General features: G+C 44.2%; 2 protein-coding genes across 3 annotated transcripts; one reads left to right on the plus strand and one right to left on the minus strand.

Annotated features, from left to right (window-relative positions):
- Window positions 1-2,639: 2,639 nt before the first annotated feature.
- On the plus strand, window positions 2,640-6,103 carry LOC113934736 (cathepsin L1-like). Its single transcript, XM_027616250.2, has 7 exons — window positions 2,640-2,765; window positions 3,059-3,178; window positions 3,280-3,418; window positions 3,595-3,827; window positions 4,525-4,687; window positions 5,345-5,462; window positions 5,940-6,103. The coding sequence occupies exons 1-7, from the start codon at window positions 2,640-2,642 to the stop codon at window positions 6,037-6,039; spliced, it is 999 nt and encodes a 332-aa protein (XP_027472051.2). The 3' UTR covers window positions 6,040-6,103.
- Window positions 6,104-7,939: 1,836 nt separating this feature from the next.
- LOC113934717 (cathepsin L1-like) lies at window positions 7,940-11,119 on the minus strand. Of its 2 annotated transcripts, none has more exons than XM_035723667.1 (7): window positions 10,988-11,119; window positions 10,572-10,694; window positions 10,326-10,472; window positions 9,917-10,141; window positions 9,265-9,427; window positions 8,505-8,622; window positions 7,940-8,039 (listed from the first exon to the last, which is right to left on the minus strand). In XM_035723667.1, exons 1-7 carry the CDS (start codon window positions 11,111-11,113, stop codon window positions 7,940-7,942), a joined length of 1,002 nt encoding a protein of 333 aa, XP_035579560.1. In that variant the 5' UTR covers window positions 11,114-11,119. The 2 variants fall into 2 exon arrangements, with proteins under 2 accessions (XP_035579560.1, XP_035579559.1); XM_035723666.1 differs by having other exon boundaries at window positions 8,505-8,643.
- Window positions 11,120-17,047: the final 5,928 nt, after the last annotated feature.

Raw genomic sequence — 17,047 nt, forward strand, 5'->3', positions numbered from 1 at the left:
CATGACCTGAGCTGAAGGCAGACGCTTAACGACTGAGCCACCCAGGCACCCCCATCTTATTAATTCTTTCAAAGAACCAGCTTCTAATTTCATTGATCTGTTCTACTGTTTTTCTGGTTTCTATTTCATTGATCTCTGCTCTAATCTTTATTATTTCTCTTCACCTGCTTGGTTTAGGTTTTATGTACTGTTCTTTCTCCAGCTCCTTTAGGTGTAGGGTTAGCTTGTGCATTTGGGATTTTTCTAATTTTTTGAGAGAGGCTTGGATGGCTATGTATACTCTAGAAACTACAGAACACTTATGAAAGAAATGGAGGAAGACACAAAGAAATGGAAAAACATTCTATGCTCATGGATTAGAAGAATAAACATTGTTAAAATGTCTATCCTCCCCAGAGCAATTTACACTTTCAGTGCCATCCCTATTAAAATACCATTGGCATTTTTCAAAGAGCTGGAACAAAAAATCCTAAAATTTGTATGGAACCAGAAAAGACCCTGAATCACCAAGAGAATGATGAAAAGGAAAAACAAAATTGGGGGCATCACGTTGCCTGACTTCAAGCTCTATTACCAAGCTCCAAGACAGCATGGTATTGGCACAAAAACAGACATATAGACCAATGGAACAGAATAGAGAACCCAGAAATGGACCCTCAACTCTATGATCAACTAATCTTTGACAAATCAGGAAAAAATATCCAATGGAAAAAAGACAGTCTCTTCAATAAGTGGTGCTGGAAAAACTGGACAGCTACATGGAGAAGAATGAAACTGGACCATTCTCTTACACCATACACAAAGATAAACTCAAAATGGGTGAAAGACCTCAATGTGAGGCAGGAATCCATCAAAATCCTAGAGAAGAACATAGGCAGTTACCTCTTTGACCTCGGCCATGGTAACTTCTTTCAAGATACATCTCCAAAGGCAAGTGAAACAAAAGCAAAAATGAACTTTTGGGACTTCATCAAGATAAAAAGCATCTGCACAGCAAAGGAAACAGTCACAAAACTAAGAGGCAGCCCATGGAATGGGAGAAGATATTTGCAAATGTCTTGTCAGATAAAGGGCGGATATCCAAGATTTATAAAGAACTTCTCAAACTCAACACTCAAAAAACTAATAACCCGTCAAAAAATGGTCAGAAGACATGAACAGACACTTCTCCAAAAAAGACATATAAATGACTAACAGACACATGAAAAAATGCTCAACATCACTTGGCATCAGGGAAATACAAATCAAAACCACAATGAGATACCACTTTACACCAGTTAGAATGGCAAAAATTAACAAAATAGGAAACAACAAATGTTGGTGAGGATATGGAGAAAGGGGAACACTCTTATACTGTTGATGGGAATGCAAGCTGGTGAAACCACTCTGGAAAACAGTATCGAGGTTTCTCAGGATGTTAAGAATAGAACTACCCTATGACCCAGAAATTGTACTACTAGGTATTTACTCCAAAGATACAGATGCAGTGAAAAGAAGGGGCATGTGAACCTCAATGTTCATAGCAGCAATGTCCACAATAGCCAGACTGTGGAAGGAGCCAAGATGCCCTTCAACAGATGAATGGATAAAGAAGATGTGGTACATATACACAATGGAATATTATTCAGCCATCAGAAAAGATGAATACCCACCATTTGCATCGACATGGATGGAACTGGAGGGGATTATGCTAAGTGAAGTAAGTCAAACAGACAAAGACAATTATCATATGGTTTCACTCGTATGTGAAACATAAGCAATAGCATGGAGGACCATAGGGGAATGGAGGGAAATCCAAAGGGGGAGAAATCAGAGAGGGAGATGAACCATGAGAAACTTTATTATTCTTTTGAATGGCTCACCAAATTTCTTTTTGTCTCTCTCGTCTCATCTATAAAATGATTATTAGCTTATCTGACCTGAGTTGTGAGAAAAATGTCTAAAAATATAGATATTTTCACAGTGCTAGACATATAGTTGATAGCATACAACGACAAAATATATTTCAATGCACCTTTATGGCACACTTCCTTCCTGTCTTATAATGGCATCGATTAACGGGAGTTGTACATCTTCTTCCTTGTTGAATATGCATAGACTTGTTTTTGTAAGCCAGACCACTGTGAACTCATTGGTCACTTAGATGAACTACCCTGAGCTCATTGTTTTTAGTCAAACTGATTAAGGACAATTTGAGGTAGGGATATGAGTCCACACTATTGTCTAGAAGTTTTTGTTCTGTCAAAAACAAGATATAATCACCAAGAAAACATCAGAAGTCATCAGCTTGGCAAACAAAAGCAAAACCAACAGGATCACAGTGTGACCAGGTGGTGTGGGCAGGACCAGCCAGGCCAGACCTCAGGGCTTTTGATGAGTGGCCTTAAAACTACAGCCCAACATCAGAGAGCCCCAGAGCTACACCTGCTGTCGGCCCTTGCAGAGCTGCACTATCAGGTGAGCACCCCCCCACCCCCCATCGGTGAGGCCAGTCCAGTCCTTGTATATGTATTGGGAGGATAAATTCTATGTTTTTACTCCATGATAGTGGCTCTAACAACTCAGAAGAAGAGGATGGCTTTTTAGACAGATTGGTCTGTTCAGATGCTCATTTCTTTTCCCTTCCTAGGTTTTGAAACATGCATCCTTTTCTCTTCCTGACTGCCCTTTGCTTGGGAATAGTCTCAGCTACTACAAAACTTGGCCTAAGGTTAGATGCCCAATGGATCCAGTGGAAGGCAACATATGGAAAGCTATATGACGAGGTTGGTAACAGCTGAGCTGTCCCGTGAGGCCCCCAGGGAATGTTCTATGCTGGTGGGAGTTCACAGCAGAGAGTAGCTGCTCCAGGCCGCTCTAACCAAGGCAGTAAGCAGGGCACCGGGACTGCACGACGGTGGGGGGCCTATGTCCTGCTGCGCGGTTGCTGGAGAGCAGCTCCCGGAGCGTCAGCCCAGCCCTGGTCAAGGTTTCCCCTCCTCTCTGTCAGCACATCCACTGAGTAAGTCAGTTGGTTTTAAATAGAAATAAAGATGATGGGTTATATGTTTGTCTCTAGAATGAAAGATGGAGGAGAGTAGTGTGGGAGACAAATATGAAAATGATTGAACAGCACAATCAGGAATACAGCCAAGGGAAACACAGCTTCACGATGGCGATGAACGCCTTTGGTGACCTGGTGAGTGTGGCAGGATTGCTGAACCTTTTGTTCTTTCTCTCCTTGGTACTTTGCCAAAGAATTCTCATCCTTGTCAACATTCTACTTTCTTTTCATTGAAGACCAATGAAAAATTCAGGCACATGATGAATGGCCTTAAAATCCAGAAGGACAAGAATGGGAAAGTGTTTAAAATACCCTTCTTTGCTGAAATCATTGGACCTGTAGACAGGAGACAGACAGCCAGTTTCAGTCCCGTGAGTATGAAGGATGACTACTCACCACAGTTCTCTCCAAGAGTAAAGCCAAAAAGAAAGTAGCAGCCCTGCTATGGTTCCCTGCTGTGGAACAATATGCCCTTGCTATGTTTAAGAAGAGTTTTCAGATCCATGGGCTGTTGTCAAGGCCTTGCTATTTGACTGAGAGCTTCCTAATTTGATTTCAGGGTCAGAGTGCTTCTGGTTGGGCTTCTGGTGCAGCTGGTGCCTTCGAAGGATGGATATTCCAGAAAACTGGCAAACTCGTGTCACTGAGTGAGCAGAACCTGCTGGACTGCTCTTGGTCTCAAGGCAACAAGGGCTGCCGTGGTGGCCTGATGGATTATGCCTTCCAGCATGTTCGGAACAACGGAGGCCTGGACTCAGAGGAATCTGATCCATATTGTGCACAGGTAAGTGGAGGTCCTCACCTGTTATCATTCTAGCTCTGCTCTCAGAGTTGCATGCTTTTGAAGAAAACAGATACCATATTTAATATTCGCATTTTAAATGGTGGACTCTACAGCTGGAAGCTGTCAGAACTCTCATTAAACTATATTAGCCGGGCACGGTTCTCTGCCTAGATGGTTACCACGGGGCTGTTTTTATTTCTATGCTACAGGGAGACATGCACAGCGTTCTATAGAGCATACAGATTTCTCCCGAGGGAAAACATTCTTAAGGACACGTAGACCCCGGGTGCCTGGGTGGCTCAGTTGGTTAAGCGACTGCCTTCGGCTCAGGTCATGATCCTGGAGTCCCGGGATCGAGTCCCGCATCGGGCTCCCTGCTCAGCGGGGAGTCTGCTTCTCCCTCTGACCCTCTTCCTTCTCGTGCTTTCTATCTCTCATTCTCTCTCTCAAATAAATAAATAAAATCTTTAAAAAAAAAATTAAAAAAAAAAAAAAAAAGGACACGTAGACCCAGAATAATTCATTGAATGCACACAAGGTAGTTTTTCAGTTTCAAAACAACCACCAGCATTTCAGCTCCTGGGATGCGTTACGACAAATTTGGCTTGGAAATCCCTTACCTGTAAGCTGTCTTGAACTCATGTTCCCCAGGAGGTGGATGGTAGCAATCAAGTCTCTTCCCCTTTCCCTTTGAAAGGACGGATCCTGCGAATACATGCCCGACTCTTCTGCTGCCAACGTCACTGGCCTCGTGAACATCCCTCAGCAGGTGGCGTCCCTTCTGGTGGCCGTGGCAGCTGTGGGGCCCGTCTCTGCTGCTGTCCGCGCAAGCCTGGATCCCTTCCAGTTCTATAAAGAAGGTAAGCATTTGTCTATGTAGAGATACAGGTAGGAAAATTGGAAAACCATGCTAACATACAGCAAGTGTGACACTTTGGTATGCAGAATTCAATGTAGAATTTGGGGGGGTGGTGTGGATTTAACATAGTTGTTCATCCTGTACGCGTAATATTTCTGCCCGCTCTTTCCGCTTGCCATGACTTGACCCAAATTCCCATGATTTTAAACACATTATAAATATATTTAAATGGCTACATAATTTGATTGGTATAGCTCGCTTTACTTTTTTCCAATTGTTAGACCTTGAAAAATTTTAAAGAATGTTACTACTGAACTTAACACTGGAAAGAAGCCCTTGGCCCAAGTAATTTTATGTTCTCTGCTGTTTCCCTAGGCTCACATCCCTTAAGGAGAATCATAAGGTTGTGGCAGGTGTTTTTTTTATGCCTCTTGACTATTGTTTACAAATGAGATTATGACAATTGGTATTTCTGCTAGCATTAGATGAGGGCCTAAACCTCTAGTCTAGCTAAACAAAACCACCTGACTTTTAAATCTTATCTGGATTTATATCACAACTGAATTTTGATACGTCTCCCTTACCGTGGTTGATAGGCTGGGTTACTATCACATGTCACGTGGGAGCCCTCACCCCAATATTGGATTTTACTTTCCAGGCATTTATTATGATCCAAACTGCAGCAGTGAAGACCTGGATCACGGTATTCTGGTGGTTGGCTATGACTCTCAAGGAGAAGAACCCGAGAACCAAAAATACTGGAATGTCAAGAACAGGTATAAAAGCCAAGAATACTTATCTTGGAAATCGCAAAGGATTTGGAATCAGTGTTTGGAGACAAGTCGCCCAACCCTTGAGCACACTTCTGAAATCCCAGAAGTGTTTACCCCACTTGGTTGGAGCACAGACACGTTCACGTGGTGACCACAGTAAGGTACTATCTCAAGCTTGCTAAGGTCCTGCGATAGTTTTGGTACCGTTGCATTTCTAAATTGCATTTTTTTTTAAAATTTCCGAAACACATCTGGCCCCAAGAGTTTCCTTTTCCTGCTTACGCTGCAGTTTTGTGAAAGGTCTGGGATAGAAGTATTGTGTGCTGGGTTAGAACTCAAACATGGACAGGAACGGCCTCTCCGGATTCTTCCGGAATCTGTGCTGGCCTCTGGTGCTCTGCTCAGTACCAGGTGTGATTGTTCATGAAGAGAAATGTGTTGGATTGTTTGTAATAATTGGCAAACGCCGTCTTCTTCCAGCTGGGGCACGGACCGGGGCACGCAGGGCTACATGCTGTTGGCCAAGGACCGGGACAACCAGTGTGGAATCGCCACCATGGCCCGCTTTCCTGTCGTGTGAGCTGAGGATGCAAAGAAGGCCTTGATTGGGGACAGAATGTCTGGAAAACGAATTTTATTTTAAAGCTGACCACACCTTACTGTGTGGCTAAAACACTTGAATCACTGAAGATCGCACTTATGATTTGCTTCCGTGACTTTCACACTGGAGACATCGCTACCTCCTTACTCCCTGCTCTAATCACCGTTGTGTGAGTTACTTGCTTCATGACTTTTGAATTTTCATGTTTTCAAAGGTTGCAGAAAGTTTTGCTTTTTAAAATAAAAGTTACTTGCATATGCTGAGGTGTGATTCTGTTTTTTTTGTTAAAGATTTTATTTATTTATTTGAGAGAGAGAGAGTATGAGCAGCAGGGGGGTCGTGGGGGGGCAGGTGGGCGAAGGGAGAAGTATACTCCATGCTGAGCAGGGAGCCTGACTCTGGGCTCATCCCAAGGCCCTGAGATCACGACCTGAGCTGAAGTCAGACTCTTAACCCACTGAGTCACACAGGCGCCCCTCTTGTTGTTTTAATTCATAAACTTCTTTATAGTAAAAAATGTAATACTTTTGTAGGGAGGAAGAAATTTCCTTATTTCCTCCAAAATTCTTCCAACTGGCTTAAGAATTTAATTGACATGAGACAGATTAACGGTAGAAAAAACCCTACAAAGTTTTATTACATAGATACGGAGGCCTAGTGAGGAATTTGAGACCCAAAGAAATGACCAAGGCAGGCAGGTTTTTGTTGTTGTTGTTGTTGTTGTTGTTGGCGGGGGGGGGGGCAGTTTTTATACATTTTAGACAAAGACAATAATGTGTGAGAAATTGACAGGATAGAGAAAACAGGTGTGTGGGAGCTTTAAATCGCAGGAATTCTAAGTGGAATTTGGGCTGAGGTTGTAGATTAGTAAAAAAGCCACAAGGTTTGTTTCCATGGCTTTCTGAGCTTTGAAGTCCCATCTGTGTAGCTAAGGATGTTTTTTTACTTCGTAGTACAGGGAGGGTACCTCTCATACGGGAGACTCGTTTCCTGCTTTCGGGGGACAGAGGACAGTCTGGGTGTCCTCGCACCAGCTGTTTCCCAAGTAGCTTCGATTCCAGATAATCAATGTACCACTGTGGCACATTTTGGGGTGTCCTCTCTGGACCCCACAGTTTCTTTCTCTAAAACTCTCCTGGAAGTTTTAGAGACTACTAGCTGAGCTGGTGGCTGTAGAGAGAGAAATCCCGTTAGTAAATGAGTGGTAGGAAATCTGCAAACAGTGAAGAGAGCACAGATTAGAATGAGGGTGAGTAAAAGGGGTACAGGCTTCCAGTTATGGAGAATAAGTCACAGGAATAAAAGGCACAGCATAAGGAATATCGCCGATGGTGTTGTCAGCGCGTTGTGCTTATACCGTGAGAGACTGACAGACAAGAGCTACCCCTGTGGTGAGCATGGCTTACTGTATGGGGTTGGCAAATTACTGTGTTGTGCACCTGAAACTAATGTAACGTTGGGTGTCATCTATACTCAAAACATTTGGGCCACCCAGTATTCTCCCAGTTGACCCTTGGCACATCCAGGGATGTCCCTAGAGCCCAGTCACATTTTGACTCTATAAAAAGTTAATGTATTAACATTTTAACTCACTTCCACTTTGAAGTTATTTTATTTTTAAAATGTAAAACTTCATACATTTTTTTAAAAAAATGAAAATCCAAAAGTTATTAGACAAGTCAGTCATACAAAGGTGTTTATAGCAGTAATGAGCGAAGTGGTAACATTCCCAGTGTAAAATGCCACACAATCAAATCACAACCTGGGTCTTCAGTGGTTCAATTGTTTTATCCCACACCATAAGGTGTGGTCAGCTTTAAAAGAAAATTCATTTTCTGGATATTCGGTCCCCAATCAAGGTCTCCTTTATGCCCTCAGCTCACACAACAGGAAAACTAGCCATGGTGGCGATTCCACAGTGGTTGTCCCGGTCCTTGGCCAACAGCATGTAGCCCTGCGTTCCCCAATTTGTACCCCAGCTGGAAGGAGACAGGGTTTGCCATTTATTACAGTCAAACACATTTCTCTTTACGAACAGTAACACCTGATACTGAGCAGTGCACCAGAGGCCAAGACAGATTCAGGAAGAATCCAGGTAGGCTGTTCTTATTCATGGTTGAGTTCTAACCCAGCACACAATTCTACCCCCAAACCTTTCACAGAAGTGCAAAATGAGAGGCAGGAAAAGGAAACTCTTGGGGTCAGATGTGTTTCAGAAATAAGAAAATTTTCAAGTTGAGAAATGCAATGGTAGCAAAAGTATAGCAGGAACCTAGCAAGCTACTATTGTCATCACATGAATTGTCTCTGTTCCCCCTAAGTGGGATAAACACTTTTGGGATTTCAGAAGTATGTTCAAGGTTTGAGGATCTGCAGCTAAACACTAATTCCAAAAAGGACTTCCTTTTCAATTTCAAAGATAAATATTTTTTTACTCTTTATACCTGTTCTTGACAATCCAATATTTTTTGTTATCTGATTCTGCTCCTTCAAAGCCATAGCCAACCACCAGAACACCATGATTCAGGCTTTCACTGCTGCAGTTTGGATCATAATAAATGCCTGGAAAAGTAAAATTCAGTGTTGAGGTGGAACATCCAAGTGACATGATAACATGTGACAATAACCTAGTAACCACAGTAAAAGAGGCAGCTCAAAATTCAGTTGTGATATAAAATCCAGATAAGATTTAGAAATCAGATCTTTTTGTTTAGGTAGGTTAAGGATTTAGGACATCATCTAATATTAGCAGAAATATGCACCGTCACCATCTCTTTTGTAAAGAACAGTGAAGGGGCATAAAAGACCACTTGTTGAAACTTGGTCATTCTACCACGTGATGTCAGCCTAAGGAAGCAGCAGAGAACATAAAATTACTTGAGCCAAGGGGTTCTTTCCAGTGTTGATTTCAGTAGTAAAATTCCTTGGAAATTTTCAAGGTCCAACAGTTGGAACAAAGTAAAGTAAGCTATACCAGTCACGTTATGTAGCCATTTAAATATATTTATGAAGTGCTTAAAATCATGGGGATATGGGTCAATTCATGTCAAATGGTGACAATAGGCACAAGGATTAATATACAGGATGAGCCACTATGCTAAATCCACACTGTCCTGATTTCCATATACTTAGAGTCAATCTTGCTGTATGTCAGGTTGGTTACCCATTTTTTCTGCCCAAATTTCTATATAGACCAATGCTTACCTTTTTTATAGAACTGGAAGGAATCCAGGCTTGAATCTACAGCAGCAGAGACGGGCCCCACAGTTGCCACTGTGGTCATAAGACCATCCTCCTTGTTTAAGACATGCCAGAAGGTGGTCACATTGGCAGCAGATTTCTCAGGCCTGTATTTGCAGGATTCATTCTTTCAAAGGGAACGGAAAGGGACTTGATTATTACCATCCACTTCCTGGGGAACATGAGCTCAAGACAGTTTGCAGCTGAGTGATTCCCAAGTCAAGTTTGTTATAAAGCATCTCAAGATGCAAGTTGTGATTGATTGTTTTGAAATTGGGAAATTAGCAGATATCTACTCAATGAGACACACTTTTGGTCCACTTGTTCATAGATTTATCACTCTGGAGATCTGTGCTATATATAAAAGGGTACTTGTGTTGCTGTGTGACCTAGAAGTAGGAACAGCTATATGGTAACCCTCTAGGCAGAGAAACGTGCCAGGCTAATACATTTTAATGACAGTTCTAGGCAGAGAACTATGCCAGGCTAATACATTTTGATGACAATTCTGACCATTTGCAGATACAGAGCCTACAATCTAAAATGAGAATTCTAAATGTAGTCCATTTTTACTAAATATGCTCAACTTTGATAGAAGATAAGGAACTCCATTTACCCTTGCAAGATATGGATAGGATTCCTCCGAGTCCAGGCCTCCGTTGTCCTTAACATATTGGAAGGCATAATCCATCAGGCCACCACGGCAGCCCTCGTTGCCTTGAGACCGAGAGCAGTCCACCAGGTTCTGCTCACTCAGTGACACGAGTTTGCCAGTTTTCCGGAACATCTGTCCTTCAAGGGCACCTGTTGCACTAAAAGCCCAACAAGATTGACACTGACCCTGAAAACAAAATGAAAAAGCTTTTAGTCTACAAAATTAATAGCAAGACTTTGACAACAGCCCTCAGATCTGAAATCTCTTTCAAAACATAACAAACTGTATATGGTTCCTCAACTTCCATAGCAAGGACACTAGTTCCTTTTGGCTTTACTCTTGGAGAGGGACCTGCTGAATACTGTCACACCTGATCCTTCACAGGGGTTACGTAGCCTTTCTCTCTCCAGTCCACAGAGGAGGGGATCTCAGCAAAGAGAGGTGCTTGGAACACGTTCCCTTCTTCATGCTTCTGAATTTTAAGGTCATTTAACACCTGTTTGAATTCTTCACTGGTCTTCAAGGAAAAGGAAATAGAATGTTGACAAGCATGAGATTTTTTTTTTTAAAGTACTTAGAGGAAGCACAAAAGTTCAGCAATCCATGCCACACTCACCAGGTCACCAAAGGCGTTCATCGCCATCATGAAGCTGTGTTTCCCTTGGCTGTATTCCTGATTGTGCAGTTCAATCATTTTCATATTCCTCTCCCACACTGATCTCCTCTCTCCTTCTTCATCCTGGAGACAAACATATACCCATCATCTTTATTTCTATTTAAAACCAAATCACCTGCACCAGATGGATGTGCTGACAGAGAGGAGGGGAAACCTTGACCAGGGCTGGGCTGACGCTCCGGGAGCTGCTCTCCAGCAACCGCACAGCAGGACATAGGCCCCCACCGTCGTGCAGTCCCGGTGCCTCGCTTACTGCCTTGGTTAGAGCGGCCTGGAGCAGCTACTCTCTGCTGTGAACTCCCACCAGCATAGAACATTCCCTGGGGGCCTCACTGGACAGCTCAGCTGTTACCAACCTCGTCATATAGCTTCCCGTGCGCCGCCTTCCACCGGGACCAGTGCGCATCTAAGCTCTGGTCGGGTTGTGGAGCAGCTGTGGTTATTCCCAAGCAAAGGGCAGCCAGGAAGAGAGAAGGATGCATGTTCCAAAACCTAGGAAGGGAAAACACATGAGTTTCTGATTAGACCAAACCATCTACAAGCCATCCTTCCTTCTGAGATGTTAGAACCGCTGCGGCAGAGCAAAAAGATTGCATTTATCCCCCCAGGTGTTCCCATGAGGCTGTGAGGAAGACTAAGGATGTGGCATGTGCTGGGGGCCTGCTGCCCCGCTCCCTGCCCTGCGAGCCTCCTGCTGCTTCCAGAGCGTGTAGATGGCAATGCAGGGAGTGACGGGCCCTGAGTCTGATGTGTGGGGGTCAAGCTGCCATGCCTGGAGGGGCCAGGCCCTGGAAGAGTGCCTCCTGGGAGCCCCAAACCCCAAGGCTGGTATCCCCCCGTGTTTTCAGGGGTGACCCCTCCCTTCAGGTCTGGGTGGGGATCTCACCTGAGGCAGGTGCGGTGGTGCAGGCTCAGTCACAGGTGCAGGTCAGGGGGTGTCCAGCAGGCCTGGTGCTGGGTGGGAGGCTGCCCATTTAAGCCTGGGGTTTGGCGCTGCCAGCCCTGCCCCTGACACCTGCCTGCACTGCAATTGGCTAAGCCAGCCTGTGGGTGGGGCTCTGGGGCCCTGGGGCATGTGATGGTGGGTCCCTACTTGTCCCAGGGGAGGTTGTGCCTGCCTCACTGGACCCAGGGAAGTCAAGCAAGAGGACTAGGGAAAGCCCAGTAGAGGGGGCCTGTGCCTTTTGGGGACCCGGATCAACTAATTAGCAGGAGTTTATGTGTTGGCAGGTGTTCATAAAGGAAGCTCACGGGGAGCCCCAAGTGGGTTTCCAGGGTCACCCTGTGTATCCTTTAGTCCCAAAGTCTTTGGTGAAAATCTCCCCGAGGGCTGAGAACAGGATTATCTAGCCTAGTGGTGGCTCCTGTTTATTCTGAGCAAAAGTGGGGCAGGTGGAGGAAGCAGAGCCCGCAGGGGAATGTGTTATCGCTGTTTCAGGATGGGATGCCTCTGAATTTTGGAAAATCTGGAGAGGACTGGCAAGTCCCCAAACAGGGGATGCGCTTGGCAAGGCTCAAGTGCTTTCAAGGAAAGGGACTGAGGGGAGGGGTGTCCAGGGAAGGTTTGGCATTTTGTAATGCTCCTGCCCTGACTTCCTCATTCTTCTTCCCTCTCAAGCCTTTCTCAAAACCAACAGAAATGATTTATTTCCAGAAAAATAGGATTTAACAAAAGGAGGAAGGACGGCATGCAGAAACTGCTCTTTCCTGCCCACTCTCTGCGTTGTGGGTTATTATGTGGGTTATATGTGGGTTATGGATCTTAGTATCCAACGTGCTTTTCTTGAGATTTAATTTTAGAAGTTTTAGAAAAACAGCTATCCTAAGCAAAAAAAAAAAAAAAAAGTGTCCATCAGGAGACCATGAATTTTCCCTCTGATGACCAGTTTTGCTCTTCTTAGGAACACGATTCCACACGTCTAGAACAGTGGGTCACAGCCTCCTTCTCTGGACCTACGCCCATGAGACCCCCCGTGATCCTCCTCACACCAGGTCTCCAGCACTTCTCTGCTCGGGAAGGGCAGGGGTCAAAGGGATTCCATACAGGGGCTGGGAGTCAGGGGGCCAACACGGACGTTCTGCAGCTCATGGCTGCCCCCCACCCCCGGCAGGCTCCCCAGTGCCCTCAGCCTCAGTTCCCTCATGGACGATGTGGGGCAGTGATTCAGTTTTCCTCAGAAGAGTCTTGTGAGACTGAATGCACTAACACATGTCAGGCATTAGCATAGAGGAGGGCTCATTCCATACTGCTTTCTTGTGAGGTCAAAGAGAAAATCCTTCCAAAGATCTTGCCTCATTCAGAAAATATTTACTCAAGAATTTGATACATAGGCCATCCCTACTTATTTCTTTACTTCCTAGGAGCCAGGTTACCAGATAGTGAAATGAACCATAAAATATAGGGAAGTAAGCCTATATGTTAAAAAGCCAAGCTACATCTGGTTATCATTCTTAAACTATGCTCCCAAACTAATAAATTAGACACACCTATCCTAGGACTATGCCCACAGAACCTAAAATACAATCTACGGTCTCACGTTTGACCCATTACGCTAGAGATAATATCACATTTTCAATCACAGATAGCTTAGTTTGCCTATTAGAATTTAGGAGGTCATTCGAGGGTGCTAAGGCCGCTGTCGCTTCTCTGAAAGCCGTGGAGATTACAGGGAGATGACATTTCATACCCGGCAGCATGGATGAAATTGACGAGGTGCAACACTGAGTGTGCATGAACTTGTGGAGTCACGGGAACTCTCAGACATTACTAGTGCTGGCGCAAATGGTAAGCCTCTCTGGGCAGGGGCTCCCCGGCTTCTTCTAACACTAACTACACACCTGACACGCAACTCAGCAATTCTAGTGTCAGATGTCCACCCGAGTGAGAATGTTCACAGCAGGTTTACGCATATTAACTTCCAACTGGAAAGCACAGGAGAATGAAGAAACACACTGTAGTACATTCGGGGAGGGGGGTGGGGGGATGGGTTAGCCTGGTGATGGGTTCTGCGTGTAGCACTGGGTGTTATGCACAAACAATGAATCATGGAACACTACATCAAAAACTAATGATGTAATGTATGGTGATTAACATAACAATAAAAAATTTAAAGAGAGAAGAAAGAAAGAACAAGTTTTCTCTACATGCAGCAACGCAGACGATTCTTAAAAACACTATGTCAGGGGGCGCCTGGGTGGCTCAGTCAGTTAAGCACCCAACTCATGATCTCGGCTCAGGTCATGATCTCAGGGTTGTGAGACCGAACCCCATGTTGGGCTCCACACTGGGCATGGAGCCCGACCTTTCCCTCTCCCTCTGCCCCCCCGAAATTAAAAATACCATGTCAAGCAAAGAAGGTACATATTAAAAAGTACATATAGTTGTATTATATGAAGTTCAAAAGGCAAAACTAATCTGTGGTGATAGATAGCAGAACAGTGGTCTTGCAGGGGGATTATTGTCTGGAAAGGGGCATAAGAAAACTTATTAGAATGTTGGGAAATTCTATATCTTGATCTGGGGGGTAGTTCCACAGGTGCCTACATTCTTCAAAACTTACCCAGCTATATACTTAAGACCTATTAATTTTACTCTGTAAAATTCTACCTCAATAGAAACTTTGTTAGGATAAAATTTGAGATCAAGGCAAAAAAAGTTACATTGTAAAAAATGGAAATCTGTATCAGGGTATTGAGCAGATTCCTGCCTTTTCTCTGGAAAAAAAAAAATCTGTGGAAAGTAGCCAAGAATCTTTCCATTGGCCCTAGAGCTGTGCCCCTGGTAAGACGCATCTGTGCTTGTTGGGGTGGTGGAAATAAAAAGCGAGGGCAGGTCTCCCCGTGAAGACAGGTGGGAAAGGAAAGCCTGAGCTCCGGCTTCTCCGTGTCGCCGGCACCTGCAACCTGGCTTCAGGCAAGGCCACAGGGACAGCCGCTCCAGTGGACAGAGCCTCCCAAGCTCAGGATGAGCTGCCGGGAAGTCTGTTCCCCCATCGGGGTCTTGCTTTCTTCTTCTGTAAATTATTCTAAAGCGCTCAGCTGACACGGGATTTAAATACCATTTTTTCATCTTTTTTTTAAGATTTATTTATTTATTTTGAGAGACTGAAAATGAGAGAGAGAGCGTGCGCACATGAGAGGGGGGAGGGTCAGAGGGAGAGGCAGGCTCCCCGCTGAGCAGGGAGCCCGATGCGGGACTCGATCCCGGGACTCCAGGATCATGACCTGAGCTGAAGGCAGTCACTTAACCGACTGAGCCATCCAGGCGCCCCCGATTCTTTCATCTTTAAAGCTGAGAGAGAACCATTAGTTACCCATGTCACACTTTATTTGTAAAACAATAAATGTTTTACTAGATCCTTAGAGAGAATATCACATTTTACTTAGTCCGTGTTTCTAAAGTGGAACATCTCCCAGGGAGGCCTCTGATGGGAAGGAGCAAAAGAGGGGAAGACGAGGGAACCCGCTTTCCTTCAGGGGAAAAGGGGCTTTGTTCTTCTGTATTTGACTTTTCTGTTTGGAAAGCCTGTTTCTCTATGTGAGGGACCTCCTCGTTTCTACTAAACTCTGTGCCCCAGTCATTTCATACAAAATAAAAACTCTGCAAGAGTGCTTGCTTTTAAGGATTTACAATATGTTTATACATCTTGGGGAAATCTTTCTTTAAAAATTTGTTACTTCAGTCAACTATTTATTGAGGGTAGTCATCTGGTTCAGTACTCCAAATTATGGAGACTAAGAGTCCTTTAGAAATTCACACTTTTGGAATGCCTGGGTGGCTCAGTCGGTTAAGCATCTGCCTTCGATTCAGGTCATGATCCCAGGGTCCTGGGATCGAGCCCCGCATGGAGCTCCCTGCTCCGCACAGAGTCTGCTTCTCCCTCTGACACTCCCTCTGCTTGTGCTCTCTTGCTCTCTCTGTCAAATAAATGAGTAAAACCTTTTAAAAAAATTTCGCACTTTTAAATTTTATATCACATCCATTACAATTTCCAAATATTTCACATCTTCTGGGTAGCACCAGAATGATCCATTAATAGAAGAAAAAGGATAATTTCCAGGCCATTTCACAGGAAGTAGATGAGATATTCACAGTGACCACTTGTGACGTCACTCTAGCAGGGAACGTCTCTCCACCCTCTATGCAATACAGGCAGGAAATGTTTGGTTTTGCATGGTGTAAAGCCATAACTGGTTTCTGATTCATTGTCCAGGATTGTTGGGCTACTTAGTCCTTCACAGTGTTAGCACTGGACTCGTCCTTTCATCCCATTCTGAAGGACACCTTCACCGTCCTCAGAATCTTTGTGTCTGGCATTCGCGCTACAGGCCCTGAAGAGCATTTCCAGACTCGCCTCTCGCTCCCCGCCGTGAACAGTGCACTCCAGACACATTACTCTCATGACCTGATGTTGCTCTGAGGAGCTCTCCTTGACCACGCAGCGCCTTCCACCTGCAATGTTCTTCCTTCCCATCCCACCTCTTTAAATGTCTGGTGAAATCCTGCTCTTCCCTCCAGTCCCCTACGAGAAGCCAGTAAATGGATTTCCTCTTTGTGTCTCCACAGCTTCTGGACCTTAAAGCTATCAGGGTGCCTGTTTTATAATTTTTTGGTAACCTTGCCAGGCTGAGCTCCTCAAGCTCATGGTCATGTCTACTACACCATGCCTGCCTGTCTGCCTACTTGCAGCACCTGCTGACCCATTATCTCAATGACTGGGTCAGCAGGTGCTTGAATAATGAGTAAGGTCACCTGCTGCACTAAAAATATGGGCAGCAGAGCCAAATTGAGGATTTCTAATTGCTTTAGATTTTGACATTTCTTCTAATATGCAAAGTACATCCATGCATAAAGTTGTTCTCATTTTGGTCACATTACAAGTGAATAAATGGACCTGAAATATTCACATTTATGTTTACATCTTATTCTATGTCTTTTTCTAACTAATAAGCTGGGATAATTCATCCAAGGCAGGTGAATTTTCCTTTCACGCTATATATGAAGAAAGAATTTAGTGAAGAAATCAATGTTCAAGCAAGTGCAGTGAACGTTTTAAAGTATTTAGTAGAAAAAATGCTTATAACATGGTTAGGATCATTTTTTTTAAAGATTTTATTTATTTATTTGACGGAGAGATAGAGATCACAAGTAGGCAGACAGGCAGGCAGAGGGAGGGAGCCCTACGTGGGGCTCGATCCTAGGACCCTGGGATCATGATCTGAGCAGAAGGCTGACCCTCAATGACTGAGCCACCCAGGTGCCCCAACATGGTTAGTATCATTATCATCTGCATTCAAATGTCCAGAAAGTTACACATATATCAGCTACTTATTAACATAACCATTCCACTTTATCAGCAACAAGAGCAAGTTACTTGCAACGTTTCATTCAGATATTCTAGAATGCAGGAAACCAT

This window comes from Zalophus californianus, chromosome 13 (assembly GCF_009762305.2).
Source record: "Zalophus californianus isolate mZalCal1 chromosome 13, mZalCal1.pri.v2, whole genome shotgun sequence".
Classification (NCBI taxonomy): Eukaryota; Metazoa; Chordata; class Mammalia; order Carnivora; family Otariidae; genus Zalophus; species Zalophus californianus.